General features: G+C 49.2%; 2 protein-coding genes and 1 long non-coding RNA gene across 5 annotated transcripts; 2 read left to right on the forward strand and 1 right to left on the reverse strand.

Annotated features, from left to right (window-relative positions):
- The first annotated feature begins 1,414 nt into the window (after nt 1-1,414).
- On the forward strand, nt 1,415-10,361 carry Acbd4 (acyl-CoA binding domain containing 4). Of its 3 annotated transcripts, none has more exons than XM_028780486.1 (10): nt 1,415-1,466; nt 1,556-1,691; nt 1,843-1,961; nt 2,211-2,331; nt 2,404-2,488; nt 2,747-2,867; nt 3,108-3,194; nt 3,525-3,755; nt 4,343-4,482; nt 9,728-10,361. In XM_028780486.1, exons 3-10 carry the CDS (start codon nt 1,880-1,882, stop codon nt 9,848-9,850), a joined length of 990 nt encoding a protein of 329 aa, XP_028636319.1. In that variant the 5' UTR covers nt 1,415-1,466; nt 1,556-1,691; nt 1,843-1,879; the 3' UTR covers nt 9,851-10,361. The 3 variants fall into 3 exon arrangements, with proteins under 3 accessions (XP_028636319.1, XP_028636320.1, XP_028636321.1); XM_028780487.1 differs by having other exon boundaries at nt 9,731-10,361; XM_028780488.1 differs by having other exon boundaries at nt 3,525-3,746.
- A 2,685-nt stretch (nt 10,362-13,046) lies between these two features.
- Nucleotides 13,047-14,088, reverse strand: LOC114632133. Its single transcript, XR_003713039.1, has 2 exons — nt 13,670-14,088; nt 13,047-13,198 (listed from the first exon to the last, which is right to left on the reverse strand). It is a non-coding gene; the product is annotated as an uncharacterized LOC114632133 (long non-coding RNA).
- Nucleotides 14,089-14,623: 535 nt separating this feature from the next.
- Nucleotides 14,624-16,731, forward strand: Hexim1 (HEXIM P-TEFb complex subunit 1). The gene has a single exon (XM_028780508.1). The coding sequence runs from the start codon at nt 15,277-15,279 to the stop codon at nt 16,345-16,347; it is 1,071 nt and encodes a 356-aa protein (XP_028636341.1). The 5' UTR covers nt 14,624-15,276; the 3' UTR covers nt 16,348-16,731.
- The last annotated feature ends 3,463 nt before the right edge of the window (nt 16,732-20,194 follow it).

Here is a 20,194-nt window from a genome sequence, read left to right on the forward strand (position 1 = left end):
GGTGCTAGACGCCTGCGGGACCCCAGGCCTGGAGCTGTGCGCCCCGGTGTCTACGCGTTTGCCTCTGCTAGTGAGTCGGTCTTTCCATTTCCCCAGAGGTCCCCGGATCTCCTCTCTACCAGTGGCCAGAGTCCCTGTTGAAGGGGATTGAGTACCCCGGAGGGATGGGATTGTCCTCCGGCGCAGACACTTTTTTCTGGGAACTCTGACGCGTTAAGACTCAGGACCCTAGTCCATCCACCTTAGCCGGGTCCCTTCGGGAGCCAGACAAGGGAAAGATCTATAGGAGATCTTCCCGGGGCACAGGGTCCCGGAGCAGGGGAAGCTCACAGAATTCTGGAACAGAGCTGCACAGAGATGGAGGCGGGAGGCTCGGGCAGTGACGTCATGAATTAACCTCCGGGCTCCGGGCCAATAGCCAGTTCTCAAAGGTAGAGGTCTTGCAGCTAACCGATCTGAAGACTAAGATGAGACCCAGTTTAGAGTTCCAGAAGCTATAGTTCTGGGATTCCAAGCTTAAGAAGCCTGGTACCCGAGAGCGACACTCCATTCTTGGTCAAGGGATCTGCACACCACTCTGCCAAGGTGTTGATGACGTCAGCCCGTGGAAAGCCTCCTTGTACGGGTGCCGGTGCAGCGTTAGATGCACCCTTGTGAATGCAAAGGGTGGGGTGTCCGTGTGGCCTTCAAGCACTAGCTTTGGATAGGGGTAGAGAGCTGATCGTACATTGTCACTTGGCCGAGACCGACAGCCAGGCTTCCCACGCTAAAAGTAGCTATTCTCGGGTCCCAGAATCGCCATCTACTGGCCTCGCTGTATTCTGTTCTCATCTATTCAAGTCCCGGAAATTCTTCACACTAGCTTAAGTCCCCATCACTACTGCGATCTTGAATTTTCTTACTATTTGTCAAACCTTCGCCTCTGCTTGATCTCTTGATTCCTTCCAGGAATGTTCTTTTTTGTCATTTTTCTGGTTTACTCTTACTTTTTCCAAGACTCAGCTCCAGTGTCCTTTCTGCGGGATGTCGGGCTCCAGGACTCTCCTCTCTTGCCCGCGTAGACGTGTTCCAAGAGCTGAGTCGAGGTGCCTAGGATAGGCCGGGCCCGCATCAATCGACCCACTCCCGTGAGTTTCCACCAGGGGGCGCGAGGACTCCGCGACCATCAGTGTGTCCACCAGGAGGCGCTGCAGCCCGCCTCGGACTGTCGCGCGGTGCGGAGTGCCACCCATAAATTAGCCCCGCCTGACTGGGCGAGGCAGGATAGAACTATTTGCATAATCTTGAAAGAGCCTTCCTGACTGGTTAGGGTCTAAAAGACGAATACGAAACGGTGCCTCTCATTGGCTTTTCTCCTAGCTTTGCGTCCCGCCCTATCCCTGCCCCTCTGGACCAAGAGGTCAATCGGAAGCCACTGGTGAGTAGTGAGAAGAGGACCCTGGTGTCCTGGCAGTAGGCGCCCAGGAGTGAGTGAGAGGCCGGGGCGCGGGGAGCCAGGGTGGATGGCTGTTCCTCCCATCCTGACTCCTCCTCGCTTGCTGATTCACCCGTTCAGGAGTTGGAAATGGGCATCTAGAGAGGTGCATCTGGGGACGTATGTGGCTCTGAGACCCCTTACCACCTGTCTCTCCTCCCACTCATGGCTAAGCTGGTGGTCCTCGACACCCTGGCCCCATTGATGCTGTTTTGAGGTAGGAGAAGAAGCTTTCTCAGCTCAACTTCTGACCTCCTGGGGTAGCGATCAGGTCTTAGGACTTAGTTTGCCCCTCTGGGAACTGGACCAGTGGATTTGGTGCCACCGTGGACCATGAGGCCTGGTCACACTGACACTCGCTCTTGCAGAGTTGCTCCAAAGTAGGGCCCCAGAGCTTGGAACGTCATGGGCACCGAGAAGGAAGAGCCCGACTGTCAAAAACAGTTCCAGGCAGCAGTCAGCGTCATTCAGAATCTGCCTAAGAATGGTGAGCCTGTAGGGACCAGCATTTTAGGGTTCAGGATGGTTGGGCTCCGACCCTGCGGTGAAACTGGGCCTGTACCCTGCAACGTTTACAGACAAGTTCTTCCCTAGGCTGCGGTGGGGTCCCCTCTGCTTCCTGTCTTAGATGTTATGGGTGAGATCCTGGGCTACCTTTGCCCTTCCAAGGTGCAGCCTCCACCCTTTTGGAACCGGGGCTGATGAGGTACCCTCCCCTTCCCAATCCTCTACTCAGGCTCTTACCGCCCCTCCTATGAAGAGATGCTGCGATTCTACAGCTACTACAAGCAGGCTACCACGGGGCCCTGCCTGGTCCCCCGGCCTGGGTTCTGGGACCCCATTGGACGTTACAAGTGGTGAGCTCCCCTCTTGCAGGGTACAAATGCCTCAGCTGTTACCCAGACTTCTCACTGACCTCTGCCTCCTAGGGATGCCTGGAACAGCCTAGGCAAGATGAGCAGGGAGGAAGCCATGTCCGCCTACATCTCTGAGATGAAGCTGGTGGCACAGAAGGTAGTTGAGGGCTCTGTGCTCTGTCCATAATGGTAGCTTGCTCCTCAGTCTTCCGGGGATGCACTTCTGTGCTTCCTATCCATCGGTATCTTTTTGGAAATCACTTTTCTGTTGCCCTTTTCCCCCAATTCTGTCTGATCCTAACTGATACGAGGTGGAAGTGTATTGAAAAGAAGTAGTATGGGAGAGGTTGGAGAAGGGGTTTGTGGGTGGTAGTGGGAGGGGCCAGCCTGCCCCATTAGAACCCTTCCTGCACAGGTGATCGACACAGTGCCCCTGGGCGAGGTGGCAGAGGATATGTTTGGTTATTTCGAGCCCTTGTACCAGGTGATCCCTGACATGCCCAGGCCCCCAGAAACCTTCTTGAGAAGAGTCACAGGTCAGATCTCCAGGATGGGAGCCCTGTCTCGGGTCTAGGCTGTTGGGTGGTTGTTCAGCTGTGGGGCAGAAGGAGCAGAGAGCTCTAGGTGTGGTTTCTGTGAGAACCTCAGTCGATGCCCCTGTTAGGCTAGTCACCAGTCAGTATGCATGACCAATGGGGACAAGGGACTTGCTCTCAGTGGAAGATGCCAGCCTCTTCCCTGCCCCACCTTTGAGTTTGAGTGATGTGTCTTGACAGGTTGGAAAGAACCAGGAGTGCATAGAGACCATAAGGCTGCTTCAGAGCCTTCTTGTCTCCCCAAGGAGCCAGTACCTCCAAGTCCAGGTTTGTTTTGAGCAGGAGGGATACAGGGCGGTCCGTAGACTGGGAAGGAACACTTTCGGGAGAGGAGAAGCTGGATGCCACATTGTCCGGTTTATATTGAAGGAGCAGGGACACTGAGACTTTCTGTGCTCTCAGAGGCCAAGCTCTGAGACTGTTTGCAGAGTCACATTTCTTGGGTCCATTGTTCCTGTTATGGAAGAAGTCTGGGTCTCCTAAGGAAGGACTTGGTACTCAGCAGCCGACTCTCCCGCCTCCTCCCAAGAGCAAGGACCCCCAATCCCAGAGCAGCTGTCCTTCCTAAGAGCCTTCCTATCCATTTTCCTCTTTCAGAGTCCCGGCCACTCAGAGACTTGGACCTGGAGGTTTTCTGTGACTCTGTGGAGCAGCTAGAGCCAGAGTTGGTGAGACTGCCTGTCTTGTCCCCTGTTCCTGTTGAGTCTGAGTTGTCTCACCTCCCCCCTGGGACCTGGGACTCCGCTCAGCAGGTTTGGGCAGAACAGAAGGAAGCAGCTGGCCAAGAGCTCACCACCAGGAGTGGCCCTGAGTCCCCTGGTGAGAAAAGTGAGCTTTCTACCCTGACTATGCTCTTGCTATCCTAAGCCTTCCCTGGGCTGTCCAGTCAGGACAAAGGTAAAAGTCCAATGGGGCCGCCGGAGAGCAGCCTGGGAGGGCTACCCAGCAGCCAAACGCCTGCCTGGGTGAGCAAAATCCCATTCCTGGCTCTCCCTGAGACCGCTGGCCTCTGTACCCTCAGGTACAGGTGTACGGCACTGGGAAGTTGTCCTTTCTCTCTGCCTACCATTTGGAATTTTCAGAGGAAGACAATGAGTTCTGTTTGCCTTTTTCTTGTTGAGAACTTATTGTGTGCTAAATCTCCGAAGGGGATACTTTCCTAAATAGTTCCTCTGAGCAGACAGGGTGTGAGGAAGACAGCATCTTTAGGAGCTGAAACAAGTCCCAGAGAAGTGAATGATTTGCCCAGAGTCACACAGCTAATCAATGGCCACATTCCAGTGGCTGCTTATTCAGTCCTGTGACGGCCCCACTGCGGGGCAGGAGTAGGGCATTCTTACCCTTCTCTGGACTTGTGCTCCAGCTTGTATGACTTGTCACCTGAGTCCCTTGCCATGTGTCTCTCTGCTCCACAGAGGGGTTGGGAGGCAGCCTGATGGGCACCCAGGAATTGGACAGATGGCTGGTGGGGACAGTCCGGGCCATGCAGGAAAGCATGAAGGATGTTCACAGGAGGTTACAGAGCCTGGAGAGCAAGCCCCAGCCCCTTGAGCAGGTGAGTTCCTCCTTCATGTCAAGGTTAGAGAAGATTACCTCAGAGGTCTGTTCTCGGTCCATCACCCAGCTGGTTTTGGTTTGGGTCCCTTGACTTCCAACTGCCCACTGCTTTGTGCAGAGAATGGTAGGACCTCTATTTTTAATTAATTAATTATTTTTTTCAAGACAGGGTTTCTCTGTGTAGCCTTGGCTGGCCTGGAGCTCCCTTTGTAGACCAGGCTGGCCTTGAACTCAGAGAGCCTCCTGCCTCTGCCCCCAGAGTGCTGGGATTAAAGCCATCCAGTGGGAGTGTTTGCCCCCCTGGGGGAGTGTGGGAACCGAGAACCATTCCCTGATTACCCAGCCTGCCTGGCTGCCTAAGTTTTTTGCCTTGCTGCTGATGTGCTGATATTCTCTTCCCCCCACCTCCCAGCTTTCCTCCCACCTCCCTTCATCCCTCTCCCCTCCCCCTCTGAATCCTCAATGACCATTTGGCCTACAGGCTAGGCTTTTTTGTCTATTTGTTTGTGGCAGGACAAAGGCTTAAAATCTATAATCTCCTAGTCCCGGGTCTCCCAAGTGCTGAGAAATTACAGGTGTTCACCACCACACCTGACTTTATTTCTCTTCCACAGAAGGGGAAACAGAGGTCTGAGAATTTAGCTTACCAGAGGGCACACAACATGGGAGACCATTACTGAACTGCTCTTGTGGTGCCCAATACTCAGCACTCTCCTCAGTGCTTAGGGCTCTCTTGCTATCGCTGTGATAGCTAAACAGCAAGGGCCCCAAGTCTGCTGGTACCCACCCTAGAAGCCTGGTGTGGATGACACAGGAATGGGCCTAGTTGCTCTACTTGGGGATATCTGGTGTGACCCTTTAACCCACTGGGTATGGTGGATCTGAGCCCTGGTGACAAGGATTTCAACACTGCCACCTTTCCCCCCAGAGCATTTTCCCCCCACCCTCACCCCGTTTTACCTTTTATCCACTTGAAATGCAAAGGATTCCCTACCCCCACCCCCATAGCCTCTTTTTCTATTTGAGACAAGGTCTTTTTTGGTTTTTTTGAGACAGGGTTTCTCTGTGTAGCCCTGGCTATCCTGGAACTCACTCTGTAGACCAGGCTGGCCTCGAACTCAGAAATCCACCTGCCTCTCCCTCCCAAGTGCTGGGATTAAAGGTGTGCGCCACCACTGCCCAGCAGAGACAAGGTCTTACTAAGTTGCTCACTTGAAATTATAATCTTTTTTATAGATTTAAAATAGCTGGGCTTGGGCTGGGGGTGTATCTCAGCAATAGGGCATTTCCCTAGGAAGCAGAGGGCTCTCGGTTCAATCTCTGACACTGCCAAAAGGGGGCGAGGGGGAGGTTTGAACCTAGCATTACTAAGTAACTGAAACCACAGGCCAATGACATCAGTCCTGGCTAAAACGGGACAGGGTGGTGGTGGTGGTGGTGGTGGTGGTGGTGGTGGTGGTGGTGGTGGTGTGTGTGTGTTTGTGTGTGTGTGTGTGTGTTTGTGTACATGTGCATGCATGCACACACATGTGTAGAAGTCACAGGACAATTTCGTCTCTCCTTCTGACACATGAGTCCTTGAGATTACCTTTTGGGTCACCAGGTTTGGCTGCAAGCATCCTTTCTTGCAGAGCTATCTCACAGATTCTAAGGATTTGAAAGAAGATTATTAACAGCATATTATAATCCTAACACTCTGGACACAGAGGCAGCAGGATCCATGATATTTGAGGCTAGCCTAAGCCACATAGTGAGTCCTAGACTAGCCAAAAATTAAAAAATAACTAAATTGTAAGCATCATCATGCTTATGCTTACACTCCACTCTGAATATATTTTATTACAATTAATTCTTTAATATCACATATGCAACCCAATTTCAGATTTTCCTAGTTGTCTTGGAACTCCTGTTTCCAGCTGCTGTTATCTGGTCTGGGGTCACATTGTCCCTAGTTCACCATCATTATCGCTGTTGTTGGCTGTGCTGGGAGGCAGGTATCAAACCCAGGGCATCTGGCTCTTTATCTAACTTCTCCCTTAGCCTGAATTAGTCCAGCATAGGAACATGTAGAATGTCCTACCTTTGGGGGTCTAATCATGTATGACTTCCTTGTATATCGAGTTTCCCGTGGAATGAGTATAAGATACAAAGACTGGTTTCAGACCCAGGTAAAACATTCTGGTCAAGGTTCCATCAGAGGCCAGCTGTAGTAGCTTACACTTGTGTTTGGTTTTAGTGTTTTGTTTATCTGGACATTTTCTGTATGTGAATGGGCATTTTGCTTGCATGTGTGTATGTGTACCTGGTGTCTGCAGGAGTCAGAAGAGGTATTGGGTCCTCTGGAACCGGAATCAAAGACAGTTGTGAGCTCCCCTTTGCAAAAGCAGCAAGTTCTCTTAACTGAGTTATCTGTCTAGCCCTTGGGGTTTTGTTTTGTTTGTTGTTTGTTGTTTGTCTGTCTGTTTGTCTGAGACAGGGTCTCATTGTGTAGCTCTGGCTGGCCTGGAACTCACTCTGTAGACCAGGCTGGTCTTGAACTTATGGTGGTTTGCCTTGCATCTTCCTCCTTCCCTTTGCAACCCAGTATAGTTTATACTTGTAATCCCAGCACTTAGGAGGCTGAGACAGGAGGTTTGCTGTGAGTTCCCAGGCCAGCTAAAGCTACAAAGGAAGACCCTGTCTCAATAAAGTAAAAAACAGAACTCCAGAGGCTACAAAGATGGAGCAGCTCTTAAGAATGCTTCCCATTCATCCAGAGGCCCCAGGTTCACTTCCTGGCACCCATGTCAGACTTCAGCTCCAGAGAATCAGACCTTGATAGGCATCTACACACAACACACACACACACACACAAATAAAGCCGTTATTGTTTTACAAAAAAAAACAACAACAAACCACATCAGAGAGTTCATAACACGGGAATACTCAGGGGACAGGTGGCCTCGGGCCTTCTACTGCTAGTGAGTGTACTGCAGGCCTGGATGCAAGGTGACAGTATGATCCCAACTCTGTGATGTCACGTTTTCCTCTTGAAGCCAGGGAATGTCCGGTTTAATAAACTCTGTCGTAAGGTGTTTGGCGACCCCTGATTACTGTGGCCTGGCCAGTGATTTAGTGATAGCAAAATTGGTTGACCTTCCAGTTCTCTTAGTCCTCAAGCAGGTTAACGTTTTGTTTTCTGTGGAGTTTCCCAGAATCAAAGTTGACCACAGAAAAAGCACAAGTCCCCCCTCCCCCCTCCTCCTTTTGAAACAGGGTCTTACTATGTAGCACCGTCTGTCCTGAAATCCTGTAGAACAGGCTAGCCGAGAACTCAGAGATCCACCTAGTCTGCCTCCAGAGTGGTAAGATGAAAATCATGTACCACCATGTCAGGCGTCTTTATTATTTTTATTTTCACTTTTATTTTTTTGAGACAGGGTCCTGATATGTATGCCAGACTAGCCTTGGAATTAACCTGCAACCCTCCTGCTTCAGTCTCCTGAGTGCTGGGATTACAGGGCCACCATGCCCAACTTCTTTATCTTTTATTCTTTTTACAGTGCTGGGATGGGACTCAAGGCTTCGACACACTGAGAGAAGCTCTATCAGTGAGCTGAATCCCTAGCCTGGGTTTATTTAATTATTTAAGATTTATTTGTTTTATGTCTATGTGTATTTTGCCTGCATGTACATGTGCACCATGTGTGAGCCTGGTGCCTATGGAGTCAAAGCCCCTGGAACTGGACTTATGGGTGGCTGGGAAGCATCACGTAGGTGCTGGGAATCACACTCGGCCCCTCTACAAAAGCAACCATGCTCTTAACCACTGAGCCTTCTCTCCAGGCCCTAGTTAGTTTTTTTTTTTTTTTTTTTTTGGTTTTTTTTTTTTTTGGTTTTTTCGAGACAGGGTTTCTCTGTGGAGCCCTGGCTGTCCTGGAACTCACTCTGTAGACCAGGCTAGCCTCGAACTCTCGAACTCAGAGATCCACCTGCCTCTGCCTCCCAAGTGCTGGGATTAAAGGCGTGCGCCACCACCGCCCGGCCCTAGTTAGTTTTTTAAAGTAAGGATTTGACTGGAGCTTCCTCAATGGTATAATTTCTAGGGTTCTTTTGTGTGTTTGTTTGCTTTTATCACCACAGATTCCTAAATTTTAAAGATCCATCCATCATTTTAACCATCTGAAACACTCGTGTATTTTTGTGGTTCTGAGAATTTAACCCAGCACCTCACATTCGAGACAAGTACCCTATCACAGGGCTCTATACTCTGTCCTTTTTTTTTTCTTTAAGATTTATTTTATGTATATGAGCACACTGCCGCTGACCCAGCGGAAGAGGGCATCAGATCCAATTATAGATGGTTGTGAGCCACCCTGTGGCTGCTGGGAATTGAACTCAGACCTCCGGAAGAGCAGCCAGTGCTCTTAACCCCCTTAGAGCCATCTCTCTAGCCCCTACTCTGCCCTTCTATTTGTCTTTAATGTTTATTTTATGGACGTGGGCATTTTGTTTACATGTATGTCTAAGCACCATGTCTGAGCAGTGATGGCCTTGAGGGGGTTGGCTTGTCCAGTGGAGTTACAGACCTCACTGTGTACTGTTCTCTCTTTCTCTCTCTCTCTCTCTCTCTCTCTCTCTCTCTCTCTCTGTGTGTGTGTGTGTGTGTGTGTGTGTGTGTGTGTGTGTGTAAGTCAGAGGCCAACCGTGCTGTTCGGAAGGCCTGGGGTTGAACTCAGGCGATCAGATTTCTATGGCAGCTCCTTTTTGTGTACTACATTGTCACAACTTTGGAAATCCTTCCAAGACCCTTAGTTCATCTCTAGGGGCTTCCTGGCTCTTTAGTACAAGATGTCCGACATTGCTTCACTTCACCTTCCCTGCCTCAACCCTAGAATCAATTACTCTTCCCAGGAGTTCTGGCTCCTTCTAGAACAGATATTTAGAAACTAACACTAGAGTACCCCATCCTTGTTTGAAATAATGTGCTATGTGTTTTACAACCCAGGGTCTCTAGTTCTACTAGCGGGGTGCCCCCTTTGAGTACTGGAGGAGCTGGCTTGGAAGCTAGTCTCTTCCTACAGCCTCTCCTATCACGTGGGATTGGACTGTGTGAGAGAGAGAATGGGGGTGGGGGGTGCGCTTCAGGCTAGTAGGGTAGGTCTTTCCCAGTCTCAGGGAGGCCAGGCCCAAAGAGTCTGGAAGCAGGCTATGAGGATATAACTTGCACCTGAGCTGGGTTCTGACTCCTTCCCTCTTGGCAGCAGAGGTCGCCCAGGACTCGGCCTTGGCTCCTAGGGCTCTCGGCTCCCACGCTGCTCTTCTTTATCCTGTGGCCCTTCGTTGTCCAGTGGCTCTTCCGACAGTTTCGAACCCAGAAGAGGTGACTCAAGGTCGGGGTCTCTCTAGCAACTTAGAAGACTATGATGAGTGCCCGAAGGTCCTGCTGTGCCCTGAGCCTCCCTAGGTTTAGGAAAACAACTTTAGAAATCCCCCCTCCCACCCTCGTTCACCCTGGCACTCCCTCCTTTAATGGGGGCTCCCATAGACCCATCTTTCCCTGCAGCTCACACCTACGCCCTGAGTTCCCAAAGCAGTCTTGGTGCACATCCTAACTTTGGGGTTGGCGGTGAGCCGGCCCCACCCTCTGGGTCACCTGACTTTGCTCCCTGCCGAGGCTCAGCTCTTGGGCAAGTTGGGACTTGGACCTGGCCTGAAGACTGATTGGCTGGAAGGTTGGTTGCAGGAAAGGCCGGAGCCCGCAGGAGTGGGGAGGAATGAGAAGTGTAGGCTGGGGGCTGGGATGCCCCGTACACACCCGCAAATACACGTCGCGCTCTGGACTTCACTGAAGATTCACGTGCAATTGAACACTTCATTAAACAAAAGAAAACCTCAGTCTGCGGTCTGGGAACCCTTGGAAAGAGCGGGAAGCGGGCGGGTTGCGCCAATCACAAGTCCGGTCCCACTCCCTCCCCAAATCCCCTGCAGAGACTAGGGCTTCCTAATAAGGAATATCTTCCCTCCTCCCTAAAGGAACCAGGAGAAAACAGGCCTCAGACTGGGGTCAGGGAGCGCCCCTGGGGACGCCCCGGGGCTTGGAAGCCTGGAGTTCTTGCAGAGAATGGGGCGTTGGTCGGCCGCGCCCCGGAGGGAGGACTGCTGACCTAACTGCACACAGTAGTAAGGATTGGGGTACCCAGTGCTAGGCTCCAAACGTCCTTGCCTCTTCCCAAGCCCTTACGTCTTGGTTGTTACTCCCTATCATGATCACCACCGTTCTTCTCAAAGAATTTTCTAGAAAGCCAGAGCCTGCCCACTTTGAGCCTCTATCCTGAGGGGTGGGGGCAGAGTTCTGCGTTGCTTGGACCCCTATTTGTGGTGGACCTAGTGCCTGCACAGAACTCTTAAGCGACTTGGCCTTGGAACTTTTGTTAACTGCCTAGGCGGCCTTGGCCTCCTGCAGGATAATCTGTTCCTGCTGGGCCTATCTGGCTCCAGCTACTAACCTGTATTTGGCTTTAAACTACCCACTCTGCACCTACTAGTGCGCAGAGCCATCCAGGGCTAGCTATTGGCAGCTGCTACCACCTGGGCTCCAGGATCTTCCTTGTTCTTGGGGGACAAAAAGACAGTACTGGGGATTCTTAGACTCGTTCCTCTGAGTTCCCTCACACCCTGTGAGGCAGACTGCTTCCCCAGGGTTGGCCATCCTTGTTCCTCACTGTAAAACACAGATACTCTCTGGGACTTTAACAGCAGGGAGGATAGCCCTAAAGACAGCCACCACTCACTACACAGGTTCTGTGGCTTCACAGTGTCACAAGCAAAAAGGCTGAAGAAGGATAACATGTGGTGTCGGCAGATATCAGCTGAGCAGCTGGAGCCAGGACGCAGGGAAAAGTAAAGTCGGCTTCACAACTCCGATGCTGGCTCGGCAAGTGTGGACTAAAAGATTAGCTGTTCTGAATCTGGATTGACTTGTTTATGAAACAGGAACGATTTCTGCACCATAAGGCACTTGAGTGATTTAACAGTGCTCAGAGGGTAGAAAACATTTGGCAAAAGGCTACGACTCAGAATACAGAAGTTCCGGAGTTCTATGACCTTGGTGAACATACCCCTCCTGTTATCGATGAGACCTTACTGCTTAGCCCTGTCTAGTAAAATTCAACCATAGCTTCCATATTCCCGACTGCGTGCTCAAGTCCTCTAAAGCCTGAAGTGTGGACATTCTGACTTTTGCAGTCAAGCTGCCTGCAAAGACCCCCTTTCCTCTTTAAAACAAACAAAAACACACTTAAGATACATTTTATGTATATGAGCATATATGACTCTGTATCACACATGCCTGGTGCTGGTGGAGGCCAGAAGAGGGCACGGGATCCTTAGGAACTGGGGTTATGTTGTGAACTGCCACAGGGATGTTGGGAACAGAGCCTGGATCCCCTAGGAGAACAAATGCTCTCAACTATGGGGCCATCTTCCCCCATAGCTTGTGCCCCCTTTGTTCTTGGTCTCTTGGTGCGTCCTAAGTAATGAAAGAAGAAAGGCAGGCTTTTCAGGCAGACCAGGTTTCAGGCAGCACATGGAAAACAAGCTAGAATGGTCATTTTCAAAACATCTGCATGTCCCCTGGGGGCATTCTTCCTTGCTTCCCCTCAGAGACAGTCTCACACTAAGATTGTTGCCCCACCCAGCACTCTTTTTTTTTTTTTTTTTTGGTTTGGTTTTTCGAGACAGGGTTTCTCTGTGTAGCCCTGGCTATCCTGGAACTCACTCTGTAGACCAGGCTGGCCTGGAACTCAGAAACCTGCCTGCCTCTGCCTCCCACCCAACACTCTTGCTGAAGCTCCTAAATCCTTTTATATAAACACCAGGTTATAAAACACCTTTAACCTGGGAGGTGATGTGCACCTAAATTATTACTGTGGCGCTGAGGCAGGAGGATCTGCATTTCAGGCACAACAATATACTGAGGCCTTGCCTCAAAAACAAAACAGAAATGTGCTTCCTACTCCTTCCAGGTCTATTGCTCTGTAATACTGGACCACAGATTTTCCAGTCCCCAGCAGTCTGGATCCCGAGGTCCTGCATGGATTTTCTTTATTGCCATTTTGGCTCACTGTGCCTGGGCTTCATTGTGCAGTCTCGGCAACCTGAAGCTCAAAGACTTTAATCTTTTTTTCTCCTAACAGATGACTGCCAAGTTTGTAACAGTTTGCAAAGATCTGAAGCTTTTAAGTTACTGGAAATAAAACAAAAAACAAATTTGAGGGGGTGCAGGGGAAAGGATTCAGTGTTTTGTTTTTAAATTATTATTTTTTAACATATCTGATGGTTTTTTTTCTCCTTTCCTGCAGGTGTGTACCGCATATGCCTGGTGTCAGTGAAGAGTATCAGGTCCTCTAGGTCTGGAGTTACGATCCTGAGCCAGCACATGAATGCTGAGGAACCAATCTCAGGCCAAGGCAAGAGCTGCCAGTCCCTTTAACTAGCTTTCCAAGTCTTGGACTTTGTGGTTTTGACAGAAAAATGGTATTAGATGATGTCAGGAAGATAGGCTCTAGTTAGAACTGCCCCTTAGTTGTCAGGCGACCTTGGATAAGTCACTTTATTTCTCCACGTCTTAGAGCTTTCCTTTATCTAAAATGGAGGCTAAATCCTGCCCTATCTCACATGGCTGCGATGGTCAAGTACTTCCATGTGTAGAATCTCACTTAATCATGGCTGGGCTGTAAGGAGAAAGAAGAATGGCTCACTAGGTACTCAGGCAAAGGGAGAAGTGGCAATTACGTCACGGGGATTAAAGGGAGTTTCTCGGGTCCTTCTTTGGGGGAACACAGTGTAAATCCCTTTTAAGGGGGAACAGAGCCCCCACTTCACCCCCACTGTACCCCACGGCCCTGGGCCAAACACACCCATTTTGGGAAAGGCCTCCAGCCTTCCTTCTCGAAGCCTCTCCCCCGACCCCCAAGTCTCATCTCACCCCCAAGTCTCATCTCTGTGGACAACATCCCCCATCTTTCAGGAACGTATTCATTTTTGGACCCCTCCCCAACATAGACTTCGTATCAACTAGCCCAGTCTCTTCTATCCTGGCTAAGGAAAGGTTCGCGAGATCGGAAGCGAAGAGGCCAAGTCGACCCCAGGAGGCCATTTTCTTTGGCAGAAGCCGGGGTTCGGGGCGAGTCCTTCATCCTCACCACGCGCTTTCGATCGGGCCTCAGGCCGAGTGCTCGGTCGCGGTTGACCATTTTGCTTTCACCTCTGGTACGGAGACAGCTCTTGGCCCAGGTGGCTGCTCTCACTTAAGGGTCCCCAGAGTAGTAGCCTGAGGACCGACGTCACTCAGGACTCGAACCCGCCCTCTCATCTCCCGAGGCCTAGTCTGAGGCTGATGCACAACAGGCCATCACACTGTCCCTTTAAGGCGGCACTTCTTAATTCTTCATTTGTTTACTTCTTCTTGCGCTTTTCGTCTTTTTTTTTTAAATAAATATTTGTCCACAATATCCTTCCGCTTATCTCTCTCCAAGGAACCCATCACCTACCTCAGAGACATTATTGTAATTTTAAGAATCCAGTGTCAGTAATCACGACTAACAGCTCTCTTTATAGGAATTAATCCTCTTTTACACGTTAGGGACTACTTTTTAGGGACAGACCATTTTTTGCATAAGTTGAAAACCGTTTATGGCCATCAGAACCTTTCCGCTGAGGACAGAATACGACAAGTAGTTTTTTAAACGCACCTTTTAATAAAAATATTCTGTCTAGGCTCCCAAAGGTCGTGGAATCTTCTTGTATTCCTGAAGCACAATGGTATGGCCGGAACCCGCCCCATCTCCTCTGTGATTGGCTTTCCTTCCTCAGAGAGACGAATAACTCTTGCCCAATGACCGCTCAGGTTTCTTCAGCGACAGCGAAGCGATGGAAGGAGGCGACCTGGGAGACGCCCCCTACGCGTTCTATGATTGGCTACGTTGCACGGCGCGCGAGGACGGCGGGCCGGAAAGAAGGAAACTACGATTCCCGGCTGCCCCACACCGGGACTCCGTTACGCATGCGCATGGGCGGGGCCTGCAAGCTTTTATATATAAGAAGCGCCGGGGGCTAGGAGACAGCAGTTGGAAGTTGGCAGGTGGAAAGTCAGGTTGGGAGGGGAAGCCGGAGGAGGAGGCGGAAGAAGCGCTGTCTGAAGGGGGAGGAGGGAGGGAGGAAAAGAGGAGGAGGAGGTGGAGGAGAACTGAGCGGAGCATCGAGCCAGAGGGGAGATGAGTTTGTCTGTCCTCGGCTAAGGCTCCGGCCCGGCCTGAGGAACTGGGAGCTCGGGTTGGAGCGACACCAGTGGAAGTGGGAGGCGGCGGCTCTGGGACTTTAACCCCTTGTGGGTTCTGCGGCAGGGGATTTAACCCTTTGTGGATTCGGCCCCTCCGAGGCAGCGTCATCGGGTAGTTTTAACCCTTTCGGGGTTGGGTTTAACCCATTGGACTTAAACCTCATCTCCTTGCCCACCAACTCCTCGACTGTGGGAGCATTCGGCGGGGAGGCGTGAAGCCCACTCCTCTGCATATTACGTAGGGTTCCTGCAGCTGAACCCTCTGGACCTACTGGCCACGCTGTGTGCGCTTAACCCTTTATTGACTGTATTCCAAGTTGCGATTGGAGTTTGCTGACAGGACGGACGAAGGCGTCATTGCAGAAATTACTGACCGAAGAGGACTTTGTTGGACATATTTTGAAAAGAAAGAAAAACCTTTTTCCTTAAGCTAGAATTTCTCAAACTTCCAGAAGAGGACTCTACAAAGCCATGGCCGAGCCACTCTTGTCAGAACATCAACACCAGCCTCAAACTAGCAACTGTACAGGTGCTGCTGTTGTCCATGAGGAGCAGAACTCTGAGCGCCCCCCAAGCGCGGAGGAACGGGTGCCCAAGGAGGACAGTAGGTGGCAATCGAGAGCGTCCTTGCAGTCGGGTAGCCGTCCATGGCAGGAGGGAGAAGGGGGCCTGAAGGACCAGCTGCCCCCATTGCAGACGAATGCCTGTCCAGAATTGAGCTCCCTGGAAAAGGGCGAGAAGGGGCAGAATGGGGAGGACTTATCCACTGGTGGTGCCTCCCCGTCGGCGGAGGGGGAGCTGATGTCAGAGTCCCTCGTGGAGCCAGGTCATGACTCGGAGGCCACCAATCTGGAGGCTCCTGCCGCTGGAGGCGAGGAGCCATGGGGACAGCAACAGAGACAGCTGGGGAAGAAAAAACATCGGAGACGCCCCTCCAAGAAGAAGCGGCATTGGAAGCCCTACTACAAGCTGACTTGGGAGGAGAAGAAAAAGTTCGACGAGAAGCAGAGCCTGCGAGCTTCGCGGGTTCGAGCCGAGATGTTCGCCAAGGGCCAGCCGGTTGCGCCCTATAACACCACGCAGTTCCTCATGGATGACCACGATCAGGAGGAGCCCGATCTCAAAACTGGTCTTTACCCCAAGCGGGCAGCCGCCAAATCGGACGACACCAGCGATGAGGATTTTGTGGAAGAAGCTGGAGAGGAAGACGGGGGTAGCGATGGCATGGGAGGGGACGGCAGCGAGTTTCTGCAACGGGACTTCTCGGAGACATACGAGCGGTACCACGCCGAGAGCCTGCAGAACATGAGCAAGCAGGAGCTCATCAAAGAGTACCTGGAGCTGGAGAAGTGCCTCTCCCGCAAGGAGGACGAAAATAACCGACTGCGGCTGGAAAGCAAGCGGCTGGGTGGTGTCGACGCGCGAGTGCGGGAGCTTGAGCTAGAGCTGGACCGGCTGCGCGCCGAGAACCTCCAGCTGCTGACCGAGAACGAACTGCACCGGCAGCAGGAGCGAGCGCCTCTTTCCAAGTTCGGCGACTAGACTGAAAACTTTTGGGGGAGGGGGCAAAGGGGACTTTTTACAGTGCTGGAATGTAACATTATATACATGTGTATATAAGACAGCGGACCTTTTTATGACACATAATCAGAAGAGAAAATCGCCCCGGCTTTGGTTTGGTAAATTTAGCTATGATGTTGGCTTGTGTGCTTTCTCCTGTTCTTTAATTATGTGAAACTGAAGGGTTGCTTTTCTTGTTTTCCTCCTTAGATGTTGTTTCTTAATGTGCAAGTAATTTGACCAAGTTATAATGCATTTTTCGGTTTAAAAAAAAACCCCCCTCCTTAAGCGGAGCTATAAGGTGGCCAAATCTGAGAACCATTACATTCATTCTAGTTATAATAAATTTAATGTTTGTAAACGTAACAGTTTCAGTGTGATTTCTAGATATTCAAAATCGTGCTGGTTTGTGTAACTGCACTTTTGAGGTGGGATAGCAAAATCGTTAAATTTGCAAAAATACTTGAATAAAGAAATTCAGTTTGTTCCCTCCACCCCCACCAATGGGTTTTAAGTATGCTTCAAAGTACAGTTCAGGTAAAATGTACCCAGTGTTACTATCTTCAGTACTTCAGTGTACCTGCTTCCTAATGCTGAGGAGTAGAAAGTGGCTACAGGCAGCAGCTTGGCTTTGTGTGCCTTGATGGCTGTTCAAAAGTGTGCTAACAAAAGTATAAGCCTGATTTGGCAATTGTTAGATAAGTAAAAGCCTCATTTCATTTCTCGACAAGTCAAGTTTTCAGTAATCCTGGCTTCCCTCCTAACCATCTCACAAAACTCCAATGGAGTTCCTGTTTGCCTACCTAGGTAAGTAAGGCTTCTGGGAAACTTGCTTTCTTAGTACAACCAAGAGATAGCCAAAATAAACTTGTGAGAAAACATGTTAGAGACATGTTGGACTTAATGGCTAAGGACTCAGTGTCATTGTCCAATATTTAAGTACTTTTCTATTAAAAAAAGAAAGAAAGAAAAGCTGCCCTTTCCCAACTATAATTTCTACTAGTAAAGCTGGCTCAGGAGAGGACTGAGGTCTTTAGATGATGGATAGAAACCCTGCATGTCCCAGTACAGCAGCTATTCTCAGTCTCCAGGGCTGCCTGTACGGCTGCCTACGTTAGGTAGGTCTGCTCTTGAAAATGCAGGGAGACTCTGAGAACTAATCCTTATCATAGAATCAAAACTGTAAACTCAGTGATTGTTCTTTCTCGTCAGTATAGTTAATGCAACCCTGTTGCCTGACCTGTATCAGTGTTTCCTTAGGGCAGTTATATTGCTAAAATCATTAGCACACTGGCTCTTTAACTTGGAGCCTTAAAACCATAGGGGGCCTTTGGGGGTCCGCAAGCCCCACATACTTGTGTGTGTGAATATATATATTATACATATATACATATATAATATATATATAATATATATATATATTGAATATATTATATATATTGAATATATTATATATATTCAAGTGGGTTCAAGACTTGGGAGGTTGTCGAACTCCTTAGTGGTTAAAAACCCCGTTGGGGTGGGGCGTCTCGGGCTGTCCTGCCAGCTCAGTGGCAGCAATGGAGGTGACTGAACGTCAAGGATCAGATGCCCTTTATGATACATAAGCAGCATATACAAATCAATAATCAAGGAAAGCTGTGCCAGGGGGACAGACTGGGGCCTTCAAAACCAAACTCTGCTAGTCCTACTCTGCCAGGTGGTCTACTGCAGAAACTGTAAAATCAATTTTCCTTTGATCTAAAAATTGCATTAAATGTCTATTTTGAAATAGTTTTCTTCGTGTTTTTTCATTTTTTTCTACTATGACATCATACAGCAGCCCAAGAAAACTGGCTGTTTGGTGGAAAGCAGCAACAGTGCCCTCTGGCTTTACCTTGCAAGGCCATGTCTCTTTTGACTGGCACCACAATAGGGTGCAGCAGTGAGAACCGCTAATTTCAGGTCATTTTCCTCAGAAACATGTAACTAGAGACAATCTATTTCTCTTACCATTAGAAACATGGCATTTCCAGAATCCACCCTGGGAAGACCTTAAATGCATTTATCATTAGGAAAGGTGTACATCCTACTTTGAAGAGGCAAATTAAGTCTAGTTTTTAAAACTACACAAATTATAATTTTAAGTATCTCTAAATTATTTTGCTTTACCGTGTTATGCAAATTTCTAACTGTTTCAAAGGCACTAACATTTTTGCTATTTATGCTGTTGGGATGATAAAAATTAACACAAAACTCTTCTATCAACACTTTCGAGATTGAGACACAAACTACTACTCCAGCAGAGTAGACACCGAGTTGCCTGTAGTAACAGCGTTCTGATGACAAATGATCCTCCACACACACACACACCACAGCCTTTCATGCAAGTCCTTTGCCAAACATTTTAACAGCTGCTCAAAGACCTTGCTTACAAGTGAGCAATTTCAGTTTGCTCCCTTTCTTGTACTGGGCATGGCTATGAATAAGGAAATGCTTCCCAGGCTAACTCAGACAGGCAAACAGAACTCTACTTGGGTTACTCAAAAACACAGACTGCTAAGAGACAGAATCCTTTTTTGATTTCGGAGTTTTAGGGGACAGAAGCAGAGAATTCAAGATTGATTAAGATCCAAAAAATAGATTGTTCTCTTAAATAGTAGCCTGGAATGTAGTTCAGTTGGTACAGTGGTTTCCTATTATGTAGAGTCCTGGGTTTGATAAACCTGTAATCCCACCATTCAGGAAGTAGAAACAGGAGGATCAGAAATTAAAGTCACTGTCCACTACATAGCAGGTTCTAGGCCAGCCTGACTACATGAGACTCCGTCTTAAAAATAGTAAAAGGGAGACAGGCCTGGGGAAGATAGCGAAGTTGGTAAGGTGCTTGCCATGAAAGCTTAGGAACCCGAGTTTGTTTGCTTCCTGAGTCCACATTTTAAAAAACAAAAACCAGGTGGCCTGCTCTTGTAATTCCAGCCCTGGGGAGGCAGGAGGATCCCTGGGGCTGGCTGACTAGTCAGTTTAGTATAACATGTAAGTCCCATCTTACATATTAATGTAATGTAAGATGAGAGACCCCATCTTAGGAAAGGGGGAAGGAGCCTGGCCATGGTGATACATGGCTGTAATCCCAGCTCTTACTAAGTAGAAGCAGACAGATGTTTTTGAGTTCAAGACTTATCTTGTCTACATAGTGAATTCCAGGCTCTAGCTAGGAATATAATGAGATGCTATCTTAAAACGCAAAAAACAAAAACAAACAAAAAAACAAACCAAAAAAGATAGATGGCTCTGAAGGAACAATTGCTGAAGGTGTCCTCTGGCCTCCACATATACACCATATGCAAGTGCACATAAAGAACATACACAAAAGAGACAAAATGGTCAGGGACTAAGACATATAACTTCTAGCTTCCACATGTGTATGTGCACCTGCCACACATCCATACAGCCACACACACATATAAAGAAAGTGTCATTAAGGAAAGATAGCTAACAGGAAAACTGATATACAGGGAGCTGGAGAGAGAGCTTAGCACTTAAGAGTCGTTGCTCTTGCAGAAGACCTATTTCTTAATACCACATGGTGGCTCACAACCATCTATAACTCCAGTTCCAGGGGATCTAATACCTTCTTTTGACACCCATGGTACCAGGCATGCTCCTGGTGTACATACATAAACACATGTTGGGCAGAACATTCATACAAATACATCTTTTAAAAAGTGATACTCTCTTGGCTGTGTCAGAGAGCACTTGTAACCCCAGCATCTGGGATGTGGAAGTAGGGAACACAGGAAATAAAAGGCCATGCTCTGCTGCCCAGAATGCTGAAGGTAAGCCTAGG

This window comes from Grammomys surdaster, unplaced genomic scaffold (genome assembly GCF_004785775.1).
Source record: "Grammomys surdaster isolate TR1022 unplaced genomic scaffold, NIH_TR_1.0 371, whole genome shotgun sequence".
Taxonomy (NCBI): domain Eukaryota; kingdom Metazoa; phylum Chordata; class Mammalia; order Rodentia; family Muridae; genus Grammomys; species Grammomys surdaster.

Excerpts from the sequence above, each read along its gene's own strand:
- Acbd4 (XM_028780486.1), top strand. The coding sequence starts at position 1,880 with ATGGGCACCGAGAAGGAAGAGCCCGACTGTCAAAAACAGTTCCAGGCA. Across the intron at positions 3,195-3,524 it reads GCCAGTACCTCCAAGTCCAG|AGTCCCGGCCACTCAGAGAC; the intron begins GTTTGTTTTGAG and ends TTCCTCTTTCAG. Across the intron at positions 3,756-4,342 it reads TGAGTCCCCTGGTGAGAAAA|AGGGGTTGGGAGGCAGCCTG; the intron begins GTGAGCTTTCTA and ends TCTGCTCCACAG.
- Hexim1 (XM_028780508.1), top strand. The coding sequence starts at position 15,277 with ATGGCCGAGCCACTCTTGTCAGAACATCAACACCAGCCTCAAACTAGC.